The 16,390-nt window shown below is 40.3% G+C and overlaps 1 protein-coding gene across 2 annotated transcripts in view; it reads right to left on the bottom strand.

The window, feature by feature from the left end:
• Window positions 1-8,469: 8,469 nt before the first annotated feature.
• The window catches only part of TAGAP (T cell activation RhoGTPase activating protein), a 65,170-nt gene continuing 57,249 nt past the window's right edge, over window positions 8,470-16,390 (bottom strand). For both annotated transcript variants that reach the window (XM_089530113.1, XM_089530114.1), the window contains exons 7-10: window positions 15,979-16,088; window positions 13,843-14,038; window positions 11,875-11,980; window positions 8,470-9,832 (exon numbers count right to left, since the gene is read on the bottom strand). In XM_089530113.1, the coding sequence (XP_089386239.1) occupies window positions 8,547-9,832; window positions 11,875-11,980; window positions 13,843-14,038; window positions 15,979-16,088 (1,698 nt within the window). In that variant the 3' untranslated portion in view covers window positions 8,470-8,546. The remainder of the gene's footprint in view (window positions 9,833-11,874; window positions 11,981-13,842; window positions 14,039-15,978; window positions 16,089-16,390) is intronic.

The raw sequence follows: 16,390 nt of genomic DNA, 5'->3' as shown, positions 1-16,390 counted from the left end.
AAGCCAGAATCAAGGAGGGAGGTGGGAGGAGGAGACTGACACTGGGACATTTTAAAAATTGGGATGATAGGATTAATTGGGACTCTCTCTGCCAAACTGAGACATGTATGGTGTGTGTGGGGAATACTGGTGATGAGTAAGGATGTTGCAAGAATACAGTGTGCAAGTTTTTGTCTTAATCCTGCAGATCCGCTGAATCAACTATAGAATGGTCAGTCAACATAAATCCTATAGATTCAATGGATCTACTTTTGTTGGGACTAAAAATATGATTCATGCTCCCTGATACAAACTGATTGAACCACCCAAACTAGCATTTGGATCAGAATGTAGTTATTCTGAGAACTCCACAGTTCTCTAAATGTTCTCACACATTGTATTTCAAATGTTTATTTTATGATAAAATTATTTTTAAAATATATATATATTTGGGGAGAAAACAATTTTAGAAATTTGGTGCTACGTTGATTAATACATATTTAAATGCTTTGTGTTCAGATTATTATTATGTTTTTTTTTTTAAAAATCAGTGTTTAATGCAGAAATAGAGTAGAAAGGAGTCACGAATCAGTGGCTGAGGATGTACATTGTGCTGATGGAGTGTAAATCTGTGCCATTGTACTTATGGGGGGCTGCTCCCCAGCCTGGCTGCTTCTTTTAGTACACAACAAAAGCCAACACACTGCTTGGTCTAGCCCCATCTTACAGGCCACTGCTTGGTGGTGAGGTGTGACTGGCCATATTTAGGCTGCTCCTGAGAAAGGGAGAAAGAGCAGGTGTTACTCCCAGTGTAAAATCACCCAAGACCAGTCATAAGGAGCCCAGGTATATCCCTGCAGTCAGTCAGTGGCTGGGAAATAGCTGTATCCAGTAGTCCCTCAAGCTGTTTTTCTATGACAGAGTTAGAGCCTTGCAGAAGGAGGAAGTAGATACCTCCTTCAGCAAAATCTGAAAAAGCACTGTATATATGAAGGTGTAATGTGGGTGTAATTTACAGTTGGGAGCCAGTGTAGTATAGTGATTTGAGCATTGGATTACGACTCTGGAGACTAGAGTTCGATTCTCAGTTCAGCCAGGAAACCCACTGGGCAAGTCACACCCTCTTAACCTCAGTCTCAGGGGCAGACAATGGCAAATCTCCTCTGAACAAATCTTGCCAAGAAAACCCCGTAATAGGTTCACCTTAGGGTTGCCATAAGCTGGAAACAACTTGAAGGCACACAACAACAAACCTCCAGTTATGTCCATGTATGCGGCTTGTGCAAGCACTAGCCCAAAACTCACAATTCAGGCTGTGCACATTTGTATATGATTATATGGGAGTTGCAGAAACCAGGTCCCAATACTGTAATAAATAAATATCTAAAAAAATTTCAAGTGATGCGTTTATACATGTGAACAAAGCAACTGCATTCATGTTTTGCTTGTGGACTTTCCACAGGCACTTAAGTGGCCACTGTATGAACAGAGTGATGGACTTGAAGCTTTTGGTCTGAGATAACAGGGGTTTTCTTGTGTTAAGGCCATATGTCAAGATTAACAAGTCTAGATGAAAGGGGAAAGCAGCAGGTCGGAGAAAGCCAGAAGATAGGAACAAAGTTCAGCAGAGGATAAAGCCACCCATCCAAGGTAATAGTCTCCAAATATAAAGAAAAAAAATGAGGTTGCACATTTCTCTGTCTCTTTCACATCATCAGTTTTAAGTATGGAATGGAAGTACCATTTTGTGTGCAGGATTTTTTCTTTTCTTTTCTGGCTTTATCCACACACTCATTCCTTTCAGATGGTATCTCAGCAACTGCTTGTGAGAAAGTAGAATACAACAACTGTATGTTGGAAACAGGTCATTTTCATTTGTCTCTGGAAGAAAAAATCATGGTCTAGAACAGATTGTACCCATGCAGAACTGAAGATATGAATCAGAAAACACATTATTGTAACCATAATTTTCTGTCTTGAAAGCACAGAAGAAAGTGTTGAGACTGATGGGCAGATTAGAACATATCACTAGCACAATCACTAGCCTAGAGGGCAGTCACTGTTGGCAGGAAGACAGAGTCAGTCAAGCAAAGAGCAAGTCCATGTGTTCATGAAACTGGAAGCTTGTATGTGAAATTGGAACTGGATACCTACTGGGTTTCCAAAACAAGCAAGCTTGCTTTCTTGTTTTGGAAATTTTACTTTTTGACTACAGTTCCCAGAATTCTTGACAGGTCATTATAGGAACTATAGTTTCAAAAGTAACTTGTTAAGCTGCTGACAGAGAAAAGCCTGTGGCTTCTGAAGTAGTGTGAAAGATAAACACTGATGGTGACAAAAAATTCAGAGAAATCCAGAAAGCTGAGACCAAACTTGTTTTTTTTTCATTTCCTGCTGAAATGTTTTTAAGTCATATGAAGCTGGAGCTGCTCTCTCTCTCTCTGGCCTTTCATTGTATGGCTGAAAAGTCAGGCACTGACTTCTGTCTCCTTCAGTTACTTACACATAATTCACTCTGACATGAAATAGTCCAGTCACACTCCCTTGACCCACACTATAGTGGGCATGCTGTGCATCTCTATATACTTTCACCAGCCTGCTCCAGCCTGAATGGTATGTAGATATTTTAATATTAAATAGAATTACTGTGAACCATTAGGATTTTATATGTATGACACTAAAACTATGGGTTGTCCTTTCTACATGTTGAAATTTAATTTATTATTGATTTTTACTGGATATATTCAACTATAAGTCAACCTCATGCAGGGACGTAGCCAAGGGGGGGGGGATCTTGGGGTCCGGACCCCCCCCCCCTTCCATTAGAAAAATGAACGGTGTGTGCTGCTGCGCCGCTGCACCCAAGCCCCATTATATTGGTGGCACTTAGTCTGGACCACCCCCCTTCCTAAAATCCTGGCTACGTCTCTGCCTCATGTATAAGTTGAGGTCAGGTTTTGGGGCCAAAATTATGGATTTTGCCATGAAGCATGGATAGGTCAAGAGTAAAACTTGGAGGCTCCTTCAGTGTGTGTATGTGTGGGCATCCCTGAGGAAGGAGAGGGCCTGAAGGAAGGAGGAGGAGGAGGAGGATTTCCAGGGGGAATTGGGTTGTGGGGCTGCGCTGGGGCTGCGCTGGGGCACGTAGGGAAATCAGGCTGCTTGTTCTACTTTCATTCCCTCTTGCTCCTGGATTATTATCAGAGGGAGGTGGGTGGTGGTGGAGAAAGCTGAAAGGGAGGAGAGGGTCGGAAGGAAGGAGAATTGCCCAGGGAAGTAGGGCTGTGGGTCCAAGCTGGGGCATGTAGGGAAATCAGCCTCTTTTGACAATTTATGCGCATTATTTTTTGGGTGCTTGCTTGTTCTACTTTCCTCTTGCTCCTGGATTATTATTATTATTATTATTATTATTATTATTATTTGTGTTATATGAGGATGCTATAGGAATGCCTGCACTGCATTTCCATTTTATTCCCAATTGATTCCATGGGTCTACTTTAGTTGGAACTGACAGGTCACACTCTCTCAGCCTCAATGGAAGGCAATGGCAGAGCTCCTCTAGCAGGAGGAAAAGGGTCAGGTCAGGTCAGGTCAAAGGCAGGGCACGAATGGGGCTCACATCATGCACCCCCCCCTTTCATATTTTTTAAAAATTATTTTTGACCAAATATGCACATGTTTTTTTTTCTTGAGGCAGATAGAGCAGGGCTAGCAGCTTGTGCAAGGGGTTTCTCTGCTCGCTTCAAGCAAAGGGGAAATGTTGTGAATGCAAATGTTACATGATACATGCTTTTGCTACTGAATTCAGAGGCAGCCCTGAATTGCTTTTAAAAGCCAAAAGAAAAAAAAAAAAGAAAAAAGAAAAAAAAGGAATGCATGGCAATTGCATCCTTTTCTGGCATTTCTGAGGTGAGGAAATTATTATTATTATTATCATCATTATTATTATTTCATGTGTAAAAGACATTCTGGGGGGCAAGGAGTGGGGGATGCATTAGTTTGCATGGGATTGAAAATGGGGACAGGGGCAGATCTGACCCAAATGCCCACATATACACACAACACACAAAAAAGAGGTTTAAAAAAATTGACACCAAGGCATTTTGTGCATGGCTCTTTAAAAAAAAAGGAGGGGGGAGGACATCTCTGATGCTCCTGCAAAAACGTCACCATGACGATCGCTTGATTGACAGCAGGCACCTTCACAGCAGGCACAGAATGCATTTGATTTAAAATGCCCCTCTTTTGTAGTGGGCACTTGCTAACGGAGAGATTCGGGGGAGGGGCATCCGAATCAGCCCAGTTCCTTCCAGATTTTTGATGCCAGTCTGCATGGGGCCTTCTTTGACCTTCCTTAGTAATTGTTCCAAGTCTGTGATGTTTTCCACTAGTAGTATGGTGAATCTGAAGCTGCATGTGCAAGTACACACACACACACACACACACACACACACACACACACACACACTCGAAGATGGGACATAGGTTCCTATGGATCTACAGCCTCTTTAAAGCTGTTCCTGACACATTTGTGGAATACCACCAATGGGACACCACTTGAAGAACTTGCTGCTGCACCAGGGTGACAGTTGATGGCAGGTGTTCTGTCTTGCTAGTAGTCCTTTCTCTCTGCTGGGGTGGATGGCACTCCTGCAGCAGCATGACCCTTTTAGACACTTTGTGGAGCAGAGAATTAATTTGGCACATGAATAGCAAAAGGTATGTCCCCATATTAGCACCAGGGTCTGTCTGCATACAACATTTGAAAAGCATCTGCACATCTGAAAATATGCAGTGTGCATATCCATCAGGAGTCTCACTCCATTGTGATTCTCTGTTTCATGTTTATTTTGTTTTCAGAGGCACAGTTTTTGTAGATTAGATTACAGAACTGCATGAACTAAAGTAGAGATGCTGGTCCTGTCTATTCTGTAGCATGCAGAATCTACCTTCCCAAACCAATGTAATAAGGATGTTGTGGACTATAGATCCCATTATCACTAGCTAGTTATCCTAAATTGTTTGATGTGTCCAGAGAACACTGGGCTGAGAACAAACAGTACAGAGTAACTGAGCTTCTGGGGTGTCAGAATCAAAACCACAGTCAAAACCATTACAACAATCACAATAATCAGTAAACATTATGTGTAATGGTAGCATTATACTGTAGAATTTATGCTGTAAGTGCAGGTTTAATCATAATGTTTACTGATGATTATTATTATTTTAATGGCTTTGATTATTGTAATGGTTTGACTAGGTTTATTGTCTAATTTGCCTTTAATGTGCTTTTAATGTTAGAGACTTTGAGTGCTGTTTTATAGTGCACGGCAAGATGAAAATATAGTAAAATAAGAGGAAGTGAATTTCTACAGCATAGTGTCATGTCTGAGTTGGCTGAGAAGAAACTAAATGAGGTTTTAGCTAGAAAAACTTTACAGCCTTGTAACCCTATGCTTCTCACAAAGGTCAAGCTACATGTTACATGTGTAGGTCTACTTGTAAGAGGCTTTAAATGTATATGTAAAAATTACATATCTAAAGGCAACATTTTTGCAAATATCAGAATTTTTACTGGAGAATTACAACTGACTATAGTTCCATATTGGATAAAAATGTGTATTATGAAACATGAGTTTGTCCCTATCTAATTCAATGTGTGAAATGGTTCTGTTTTGTCACAGTTACACTTATTGTAAACAGATTTTAAATGTTCTGCAAAAGATATGCTGAAGATACAAGGTAATAGAGGAGGACCACAGTATTGCTCTTGACTGCTCTTGGTTGGTTGGTTGAATGAATGAATAAAATGGTACTGAATATTTTCCAAGGTGGTCTCGGCACATACTGTATTCATAACTTTAAGAAAGCATTAAAGAACAAGTTATTTTTCTGAGATTGTTCTTTTTTAATGTCTTATTTTTAAAAAAGCTTGGAAAAGTTTTTTAAAAAAAGTTTCTGGAATTTCGCAAATACCATGGAGACTCCCACAATGGCTGGGAGATTCTGGGAGCTGAAGTCTACAAAAGTAACTTTTCTTGATACTAGTCAGGATAACACATTGTCAGATGGAACTACAATGATAGAAGTCCAGCACTGTAGTTATACTTGATGTCTTCCCCTAAAATCTACTGTTTTACCTTAGCAGTGCCTCAGCCAAGGGCTTCCCAACATGTTGCAGAATTTGGCACTGAGAAATGATGTCTGCAGTACTCTCCCAGTCATAGGCTGCATCAAGAAGAGACAACTGGAAAGATGCCTTGGGCCTTTGCTGCAACTGCTTCTTTCAATGTATCGTGAAACCAGAAGAGTGCTGCAGATCTCATTTGCCATTAGCCCAATCTACAGGGCCCCATTTGGTTGAGGGGTTGCCAGGCTATAATGGTAGTTTTTGGTGGATGGTATCATCAGGTGTAACTACAAAGCTGGCGTTCCTTCATTGTAGTTATGTCTGAAAATGAAAGATCCCAGCCAGTGGGGAAACAGTTCTCCACCAGTTATGAGGTCATACATCCAGTTTACAATAACCAGACTATCATAGCCAGCATCTTTAATATATAAAGATCTTGGTAAGTGTCACTAATTTCAATGAGACTCTGAGGGAAGTGCATTTAGAATGGATTACATAATTCCATTTTGTTATGCCTTTTGTAGACTGTTGAATATTTCTAAAAAAGGAGCCACTTCAATGGAAACAACTTTTTTAAAAAAAAATACAGAAGTGGTACTTTATTCTGGTGAGATTACTTTTGAACTTAACCCCTCCTACACTTTCTTGCACATGCTATATTCACTATATTAAAATACTGTGAGGCATAGAGTAAAGGCTAATCATAGAGGCTTGTACAATGACGATGGTGCATTTTTCGTCACCTTACATGTTCAGAAGACGCTCCAAGTTCACTTTGTAGAACTATGGTTCCTACAGTTCATCACATTCACACAAAACCTTTACAAAATCAGGTTACAGAAAACACGGTCCCTGCCATTATCTGACTGCAGCAACATGACTGTATCCACTTTAGAGCAGCAACAGCCTTATGTTATCTGAGTGGAAATTGTGCACTTCACCAAATGTTGTAGGATTGCAATTTCCAGTATTCACCATCATTGGCTATGACGGCGGGCGGGATTTGCAGTTTAGCAACATCTGGAGGTCTACAGGATTCACACCCCCAGCTTAGATACAAAAATGCTAGACTATAACATCCAAGGCCTGAATCCTATTGTTAGTTTAAACTAAAGTAGAACAGTTATATCAATTGGATTTATGTAACTGTCCGGTCACAGTCCGATACAATACAGCCAACCTTCTCTTCTAATGTGATCCAGAAAAACAAATCTTCTGTCCTCATTCTACCACCTGCTGCCCCAAAACAAGTATTTGTTCAGTAAAAAGGCTTTTATGTTCACTAATCCAAAAGTTGATGTTAACTAATGTGCTAAAACATTTTGCAGGAACATAAATAAACAAAAAACAGATCCCATATTTTTTCAACTGAAACTGTTTTGTTAGACTGAGATTTATTTCAGCTGGAAACAGCTTCTGAAAAGGAAATGGTGGAAACAGTGCTCCTTGAATAATGCAGAACCAAACAAAGCTGGATAATCAGATAAGTTTAAAAAAACAGTTTGCTTGTTGTAGGACTGAGATGAGCTAAAGCATCTTTCCCCAATTCATCATTTTCCAGGTATCTTGGGGCCCGTTACAGACGGGCCCTTCTGGCACCCGGTCACGTGCTAGGGGTTGGCTGAGGACCTAGCATCCACACCAGCTTTACCCCTAGCATGTGATGAGGGCGTAAAGATGGCGACGCCCTATACACACGGGCGCCGCCATCTTTACATGCTGGATGCTTAGCGTCCGCACGCTGCACCCTGGATGTGATGCTGTGAGTGCGCAAGTAGCGCCTCACGACATCCCATCCGGGGCTCAAGAAGAAGCGCCATTTTGGCATTTCTTCTTTGCTGTATCCGGGAACCGCGCGGTTTGGCTGCTGCGGTTCCCGGACGCAGCAACAGGTGGTGGCGGCAGAGTGCCGCTTTTCAGCGGTCTGTAACCCGCCATGGACTACTATTTCCACCATCTTCCATCAATATAGCTATGCCTGCTACGGATGATGAGGTTTGCAGTCCAACACATCCCTAAGGTCAACATGTTGGGGAAACGTGAGTAATATGGCGCTATATTTCTATATCTTCAGCTTATCTGTAGTACTGCAGTAGAGATACTGCTTTCTATGGCTATGACAATCCTCTCTAGATTTTCAAGTGAAAAGCAATAAATCACATCTTATAGGATGGCTAGAAGAATAGGATAGAGAATCTGTCTAGTCTTTTTGCTTAGTTTTAAAAGTGTCTTTTTAAAATTCACAGAAAATCATAAACATAATTATATACATTATGTACAAAATCTACAGATTTGTAAATGAGCAATGCAGATTCTGTATTACATCAGAAAATAGCATTTTAAAAACACAAATCAGCTTATAAAAGGGACAGTCAAAGACTTGCTTTCACATCATCTGTACACTATGTACATTTCTGTTAAAAGGGGACAGATAAACTTAAACATAGGATTCCTTTGCACCCTGGATGTTATCAAACGCTGGCTGACTGCACCGTCGCATCAGATATTCTTGTTTGCTTTTTTGATAAGAACCAGACATGGTCCTGAGACGATAGACTTGTGGAGTAAGGGGTAAATTTGCCCGAGGATGTATTCCAATAACAACATCAACACCTGGCAGATTGTCTTTAGGATTATTGCTCACAGAAAGCCTGTCACTTAAAAAGTCCTTATATACTTTGCTTGTAACCTCTCTGTCAAGCCTTGAACATTGAGGCTCAGAGTCTGGAGACATTATAGTGGGTTTCATATCTTGAACTCGTAAGCTACTGTATGAAGGAAGCCTAGCAGCTGCACAGTGTTTGGTTGCTTCTTCATAGGATGGGGGCTTTCCAGGATTTCTTTGATCCACAAGTTGAAACACCTCCTCTGCTGACATGAAACGACGCCTCAGTTCACACCCCAGAGGCACCACTGGCTTGCATTTATCAACATATGTTGCTTGGACTATTCGGCAAGAAAGATGCCTCTCTTTCTTGGACTCCTTCTTGAAACTGTCCCTTTGAAAGCCACTCAGACTACAACTTTGTGTTTTAGTCACCATTTTCTTGCGGGTTGCTGCTGAAAATGACAATGAATGTTTCTTCAGCTCTCTGGTGTATGTGTCACTTTCTTCTGAAATCTTAGTAGAAAATGACTGTGGCCTTATCAAGGCATTATCCTTCCACAGTGAAGGTGATGCTAGTGGTGAGCTGGTGAAGACAGAACTGTCTGAGATTGAGGTGACGCTGTCTAGTGAACTACTGGAGGACGTTCTGGGTAAGGAACCACTTGACAATTCTGACTGCAATCTAGCTTTCATTGTTAGGTTTGGTGGCTTTTTGGTTCTATAAAGACCTGAAAGAGAAGGTTCTTCCATCATGTGCATTCTCAGACTTCGACACTTCAATCCCAGTTCCTCTTGTTGAATGACGTTCTCCTCACTTTTAGTTAGCTTCTGGTTCCTCACAGAAGAGCTTTCCTGAGACCCCTTCGAAGAGAACATGTCTGGTTCCGAGAACCTTCTGTCCAGTTTGCTTACAGATAGTTTAAAACGGGTCAGTGAAGAGACAGAGCAAGTCTGGTCTAGTGGTTGTTGTAGGTGTAGCTTCATACTCCTGGGCCTGCTTGCTGTCAAATTGGCTTTTAGTAGATTGTTAGGCTGGAAATCATTGGAGCTGCATTCTCCCTCAAGGTCTGTGCTGTCATAGGCAGAATCATGTTGCTGGCTTAAGGACAGGATTTCTGGAGAAAGAAAATGTACTGTTTGGGTATGGGACAGATGGATGCATGCTTTACAGTTCAACTGACTTCATTATTATATTGGAATAACAAAGAATGAGAGTTATGACCTCTACATTCAAACTTCTTTTGGCATATCTGCAGTATGTCTACAAATGGTCTACAAATGGTGGCACAGTGGCTAGATGCCTGTACTGCAGCCACTCCTTCACAAATCACAAGGTTTCAAGTTCAATACCAGTGAAAGGGCTCAAGCTCGAGTCAGGCTTGCATCCTTCCGAGGAGGTCGCTAAAATGAGTATCCAGATTGTTTGGGGCAATTAGCTACCACAGAATTCTAGAGATCCTGCACCATGAAATCCCACTTTCTAATCTATAAAGGAGTCCACTATCATGAAGTCCTCAGTTTTATTGTCTATGTGCAACCATCTTTTAAAAACTTTTTAAAAATTAAAATCAGTTCATCCTATTCAGAGAAGTGTTCCCAGGCATTGCATGACTATTATTTGTTACTTGACATTTTTAATTTATTAAAAAGAGAGGGAAACAACAAATGATATATACAAATGTTTGGAAAAACAGAAACAAGGACGTATCTCATTCATAAAACATATATGTCTGTATTCACAATATCGAGACTCAATGGTCACAAACACTCAACAGTATACACATGAATAACACTGTGTTCATTGTGAAAGTCAACCAGGTCCATGAAATAAATGTATGCTGTTTTGGCAGTGAAATTTTTCTACTGCTATATCAACAGAATCCAATAAAAGGTCTAGGAAAAAATCATTGAAGGTACTTGCAGCACAGTAGCATGAGGATGTAACATATAATTTGTACTGGTAGCAAAAGTCCTTTTAAAGTCCTTTTGACGGCTACCTCCAGAGTTCTCTGTGGCCGTTTTGACACTCAAGTAGTCTTCATCAGAATTATAGAGTTTTTCTATGCCGGATTAATATGGTCAAATATATATTCCATGCTTCCATGCCATTACGCAATATAGCTTGAACTGATAAGAAGATTGAGCAATCTTCTTATCAAAAAAATGGTGGATGGATGGTGGATGAAGACTACTTGAGTGTCGAAACGGCCACAGAGAACTCCGGAGTAGAAAAATTTCACTGCCAAAACAGCATACATTTATTTCATGGACCTGGTCGACTTTCACAATGAACACAGTGTTATTCATGTGTATACTGTTGAGTGTTTGTGACCATTGAGTCTCGATATTGTGAATATAGACATATATGTTTTATGAATGAGATACGTCCTTGTTTCTGTTTTTCTAAACATTTGTATATATCATTTGTTGTTTCCCTCTCTTTTTGACTATTGTAGAGTAAGCTTGCTGCTCGTTGTTTGTGTATTTTTAATTTGTTGCCTGCTTTACTTTATTGTACCCTTTCCTGTATTGTGATTATTATTTATATGTATTATGCTATTATTTCTTAGATTGTACGCGATGGGCGGATTTACTTTATTGTTTGTATGTACAGTGCTGTGTAGATCTACAGCGCTATATAAATAAAGTATATAATAATAATAATAATATAAAATAAAAGCAAATTTCATTTTCCAATATATGATTGCTGTTACATTTTCACATGTTTCCATACATGCATCCATGTTTTGATGGTGTTCTTTGCTTATCCAGGGTTTTTATATATTCTTGGATATCAAAAGGTATCCAATACAAAGCTGCAGCTAGGGATTCCCAGACCTTAATACTCTTTCTCCTCCCGTGTCACCCCAAGACAGCAAGTACAGTAGTGTGTTAATCTCAGTCTCCCATGTGAACTTCTAAGAAATAGCACTTTTAACATTTGAAAACAATTGTGGTTTGTCTGTTATCTCTAGTTACTTCCTTTGCAGTTCAAGCATGTCTGAATAAATCAGCAATAATGTAAGACTGAATCCAGCCTTTTAGTGCAGAACTTCTAAAGAAGCCATAGTACATTCTGAGAAACATGACCAGTGAGACAATGATCTAAGTTAACTCTTAGAGAGCCCTGAAGACAAAATAGTAGCTGAATATGTACCTGATTCATCCAGGGAATCATCAGCTGCATTACTGAATAGCGAACAGATTTCTTCCCCAAATATATCAGAACAATTGTCAATGAGGAATTCCACTAATGCCTTCACCTGTGCAAATCAATCAAGAGTATTTGTTATTCAGGCATTTGTCTCAGGTCATTCTGCAATTAACAGTGTTATTTATACAGATTATTTATACATGGCCCATTCTCTGGTTAAACAAAAGAACAGATGCATCAACAGCACTGACTACACTTTCAGCCACAACCCTGTATGGGACAATGTGCTGCATGTGGAACTATATTACAGCTGGCCAACAACTGGAAGAACCACAGAGTCATTGCAGCCCTCATCTGGCCATTCTATGCCAGGTAAGAGCAATTTGGGGGGGGGGGGGGAGTAGCCAGACACAAAATGATTACATAGCATAATATAACATCACAAAATGATTACATCCTCCACGAAGGTCCACTGTGTCCTGCCAGAGGTTTCAGTAGATACGGTAATCATCATTTTGTGTCTGGCCTGGGTATGTCTGCCAGCCACAAAATGCTAACCACAGGTTCTTTACATAAAATGCAGTTCTTTGGTTAGGCCTGGTACCTATGCTAGATTTGTGGCTGTGGCTGTGAATCCATTCCCTGGCCAACAAGATACAGGACCTGTACCTAAGAATATTTGCTACCAAATAGTTCATTGGTACAGGTCCCATATAGGATAGGATAATCATCACCTTTACAACCTGCCTCTCACCACTTAGAACCTTATCACATGAGAAAAGAAAGTCAAAATGCAGCAGGAGAGTAGCAGCTTTCTCCATGCCTCTCCATCATAGCACTTCCATTCTCTTTTGAAGGGAAAGAGATGCTGTTTGTTGAACTGATTTTTCCAGTGTGAAAAAAGGCATTTTTTTGATGACTCTTTCCTTTGGGAAGAGAATGGAAGTGCTACAATGGCATGCAGAGAGGCATGGAGAAAGCCGCTACTCTTCAACTACATTTCAGCCTCCTTTTCTCATGCCTTCTCTTAGAAGAGAAGCATAGGTTGGAAACATTACTTGTTTCACCTGTAACTTCCAGAATTTCCCAGTCAGTCTGGCCACTGACTAAGGAGTACTGTGGGAATCTAGAAAAGTAAGTTTTCTAAGCACTTAGAGGTTATCTGCCAGGGATCACAGGACAGTTATAGCTGGTGACAAAGCCACAGAGACAAAAGTGGGATGGATCAACCCCTCTCCTTCTGCTATTCCTTTGCTCTCTCTCTTTCTCTCCCTACAACTCTTCCTCCCTGCCCAGTGGGGTGATGAGGGAAGAAACAATTATGCCAGAAGTCTGAATTCATCCATTGAAGAGGACTTTTGAAATCAGAACTTTGTGCAAATGTATGCTGTAGGTAAGACTTTCCCACCATAGCCACAAAAGGTATTCTTACAAAGATGCCTTATGACAGATGAGAATATTTGTCCATCTAGCCTAGCATGTCTACTCTAACTGGAAGCATTCTTCAGGGTATGAGGCAAAGGCCTCTTTCCTGTGAGCTGATACTTCATCAATTAATTGGAAATACCAGGGATTGTACCTAGACCATCTGTGTGCCCAGTACTTTCACTGAAGTATCACTCCTCCCTAGTCCATCTCCTTCATTAACTGAAGTTACCCTGATTCAGAAACTAGTGTTCACTAGAAATTTTAGATTTTTTTTTTTAAAAAAACCCATTGGCAAAAGTCACTGAGGCTAAAAAACAACAAATATTCTCAGGAATGCAGCACCTTTATTGACTAGTTTACTGGTTCCATTTTCAGGTGTTAACTCTTAGGCTAAAGGTCCCAGTGTGAGCCGATTTCATCATAAGTCAGTTTGAAGACTGATTCATCACAGTGTGTTGTAGTAATGGCCTTTGTTCCTTTTGAAGACAAACAGCTATGGGTGAAAGAAAAAGTGACAGCAGAAGGAAGTAAAACCAAGCTCACCTTATCTGTCAGCTCTTTCTGGACTTCAAGAGGAAGACCTTGGTCATAATTTGGAGTCAACATGGTTGGCCCAAAACAGATGGCAAGATTGCTAGAATCCATTTTGTTGACTTCTGACCTTTTGCTAATGTGGTGGAGCACACAAAGCAAATGCTTGAGCAAAATAAGGTTTGGTCTTGGTAGCTTGTCTGCAACCCTACAAAAACGAACAACAACAAAAATCATCCTCAGAAAGTTCTGCTTTTTTTAAAGCCAAGTTTCACATCCATTTGCAACACATGATACTTCCTCTAAAATGTGGAAATGTGTATTTAGAGTGGCTAAATAAAATTCCCATTCAGAAATCCCCAGGCATCAGCTGTGTTTGAAACTGACAGCCCAAAAGCTCCTGACCAACTGTCAAGCAAGATGATACTTTCTCTTGGTCCCACCATAGTCACAACTACTTTTGGTAAGGATACAGGAACAGACCTTCTTCTCCTTCCTCTGGGAGGTGACACTGGCCACTTTTGTGTTCACCATTAGCTGGCAGGCAAAGATCTTTTTATTTAGACAAATACTTGGCTAAATCTATTGCTGTGGAAACGCCTTTTAATGAAGGACACTATACTTTTATCTACATTTTTCCATTTTAAGTGCTTCTGTTTTGAATAGGATAGTTTAATTACGGCTTAATAAAAGAATTCTTTTTTTGAACTCACAACATTGGATTTGAGTTATATTTCTGAAAGCAGAAGTCTAGGGCGCATGGAGGCAGGCGAGAACTATAGGAGAACTTGCCCCCTTTCTGATGTCTTTGGCTGTGGTCTTCAAGCATACAACTACACCGATTACACATGTTTCTGCTGTCCTAGATGATAGCTCATCCCCCATCACCTGTCAGACAGCAGCAAAATTGGGGGAGAATCTGCCCTAAATTAGCTAAATTTTATTCACATTGTTTTCAATAAGCATTCAGTTTTGATGGCATGATATTGTGGTATCATGTTAGCCATTTTATGTTTCTCTATGGCCTCACCTGCACTGCAGAAATAATCCAGTTTGACACCACTTTAATTGCCATGGCTCAGCGCTATAGAATTCTGGGAATTGTAGTTTTATGAGATATTTAGCCTTCCTTGTCAGAGAGCTCTGGTGCCACAAAAACTAGAATTCTTAGATTTCCATAGCACTGAGTCATGGCAGTGAAAGTGGTGTTAATCTGGATTATTTCTGCAGTATGGGTGCAGTCTATGTGGTGATATCACATGAGCGAGAGAAAGCCTTCCTATTCAAATGAGGGAAAGAGGAAGCAAGCCCAGTGCCTAATCAACCAATACTACTTTTGTTGCCACACTAGTAGTTGCATTGGTAATAGAAATGGATCTCTGAAGATGCCAGCCACAGATGCTGGCAAAACGTCAGAAATAAACTCTTCTAGAACATGGCCACATAGCTTGAAAAACCCACAAAAAACTATGGATGCTGGCCAATGAAAGCCTTCGACTTCACATTGGAAATGGATGCATTTCCTCTTCCAATAATATCCTCCTCCTTTTGAACAGTTTATTAACAACAGTAAAAACAATGAAAGCCTGTGGGATGAGGAGACATATAGAATTGAAATATTTACAATAATTCTGTGTTGGAACTCTGCATTCATAGTAGCCTTACAATCTGATCCCACACAGATTTGTTTGTTTGGTGGCTATACTGACTGCAGGATTTTGGCAGTTATTGTCTAAAGTAACCTTTCCAAGTTTCTGGTTTAACACACTTGGGATTACCTGTTACTTCAGGTAAACCACAAGATCCATTTAAATCAATGGCATGTGTAAATGAACATGCTAAGATTTGAGACTGGATGTGTTTCTTAAAAGAAATGCTTTCAAACTTATTTCATCCCAGAATAAAGGGAAGATATGGCAAGCTGTGATCCTAAACACACTGCTCAACTCCCTTCTAAGAAGTAACCCTCATGGCTTTCAATGAGGGACACTTCTAGGTAAGTGGATAGAGGACTGCAATCTTAAAAGCAATTTCAGTGGAATCAATGAAACATTTTAAAAAGGAAAATAAATACACCTTTTGGATCTACTTCTATTTGTGTTGTATGTCACGGAACAAGAAGATATTTTCTGCAGTGGATCAACTTACTCTTTCATTGCTTCAGTTTTTTCACGATCGCTCATCTTTTCCAATGCTGTCATCCAATCATCATAAAGCTCAGACAGCAGAAGTTTATGGGGAATGTTCCGGAGGAAATCCTGCAAGAAAATAAACCTTGCTTCAACATTCAGGTAAAATGTTTTGCTACCATGTAAGCAAAGTTATCTCTTCCCAGTATAAATAAACAAGGCAGATTTAAGACATTCAGTTCAGTTGAAGAGCAAGCTAGAACCCATTCCCACTTCATGCACAAAAGCCAAATGGACTGGGTGTTGCCTTTTCTTCAGCACAGTCAATGGGAGAGTGTCTTGAATCACCCCTGAAAGCAGCAAGGGTCCAGGGTGAGATGCACAACATGCAGCTCTCTCCACCAAAACCTTGCGGCTGACTCCCAGCACCT

Source organism: Sceloporus occidentalis, unplaced genomic scaffold (assembly GCF_023333645.1).
Source record: "Sceloporus occidentalis isolate IW3139 unplaced genomic scaffold, rSceOcc1.0.p SCAF_6, whole genome shotgun sequence".
Lineage (NCBI taxonomy): Eukaryota > Metazoa > Chordata > Lepidosauria > Squamata > Phrynosomatidae > Sceloporus > Sceloporus occidentalis.
This window is presented reverse-complemented; position numbering and strand designations above follow the sequence as displayed.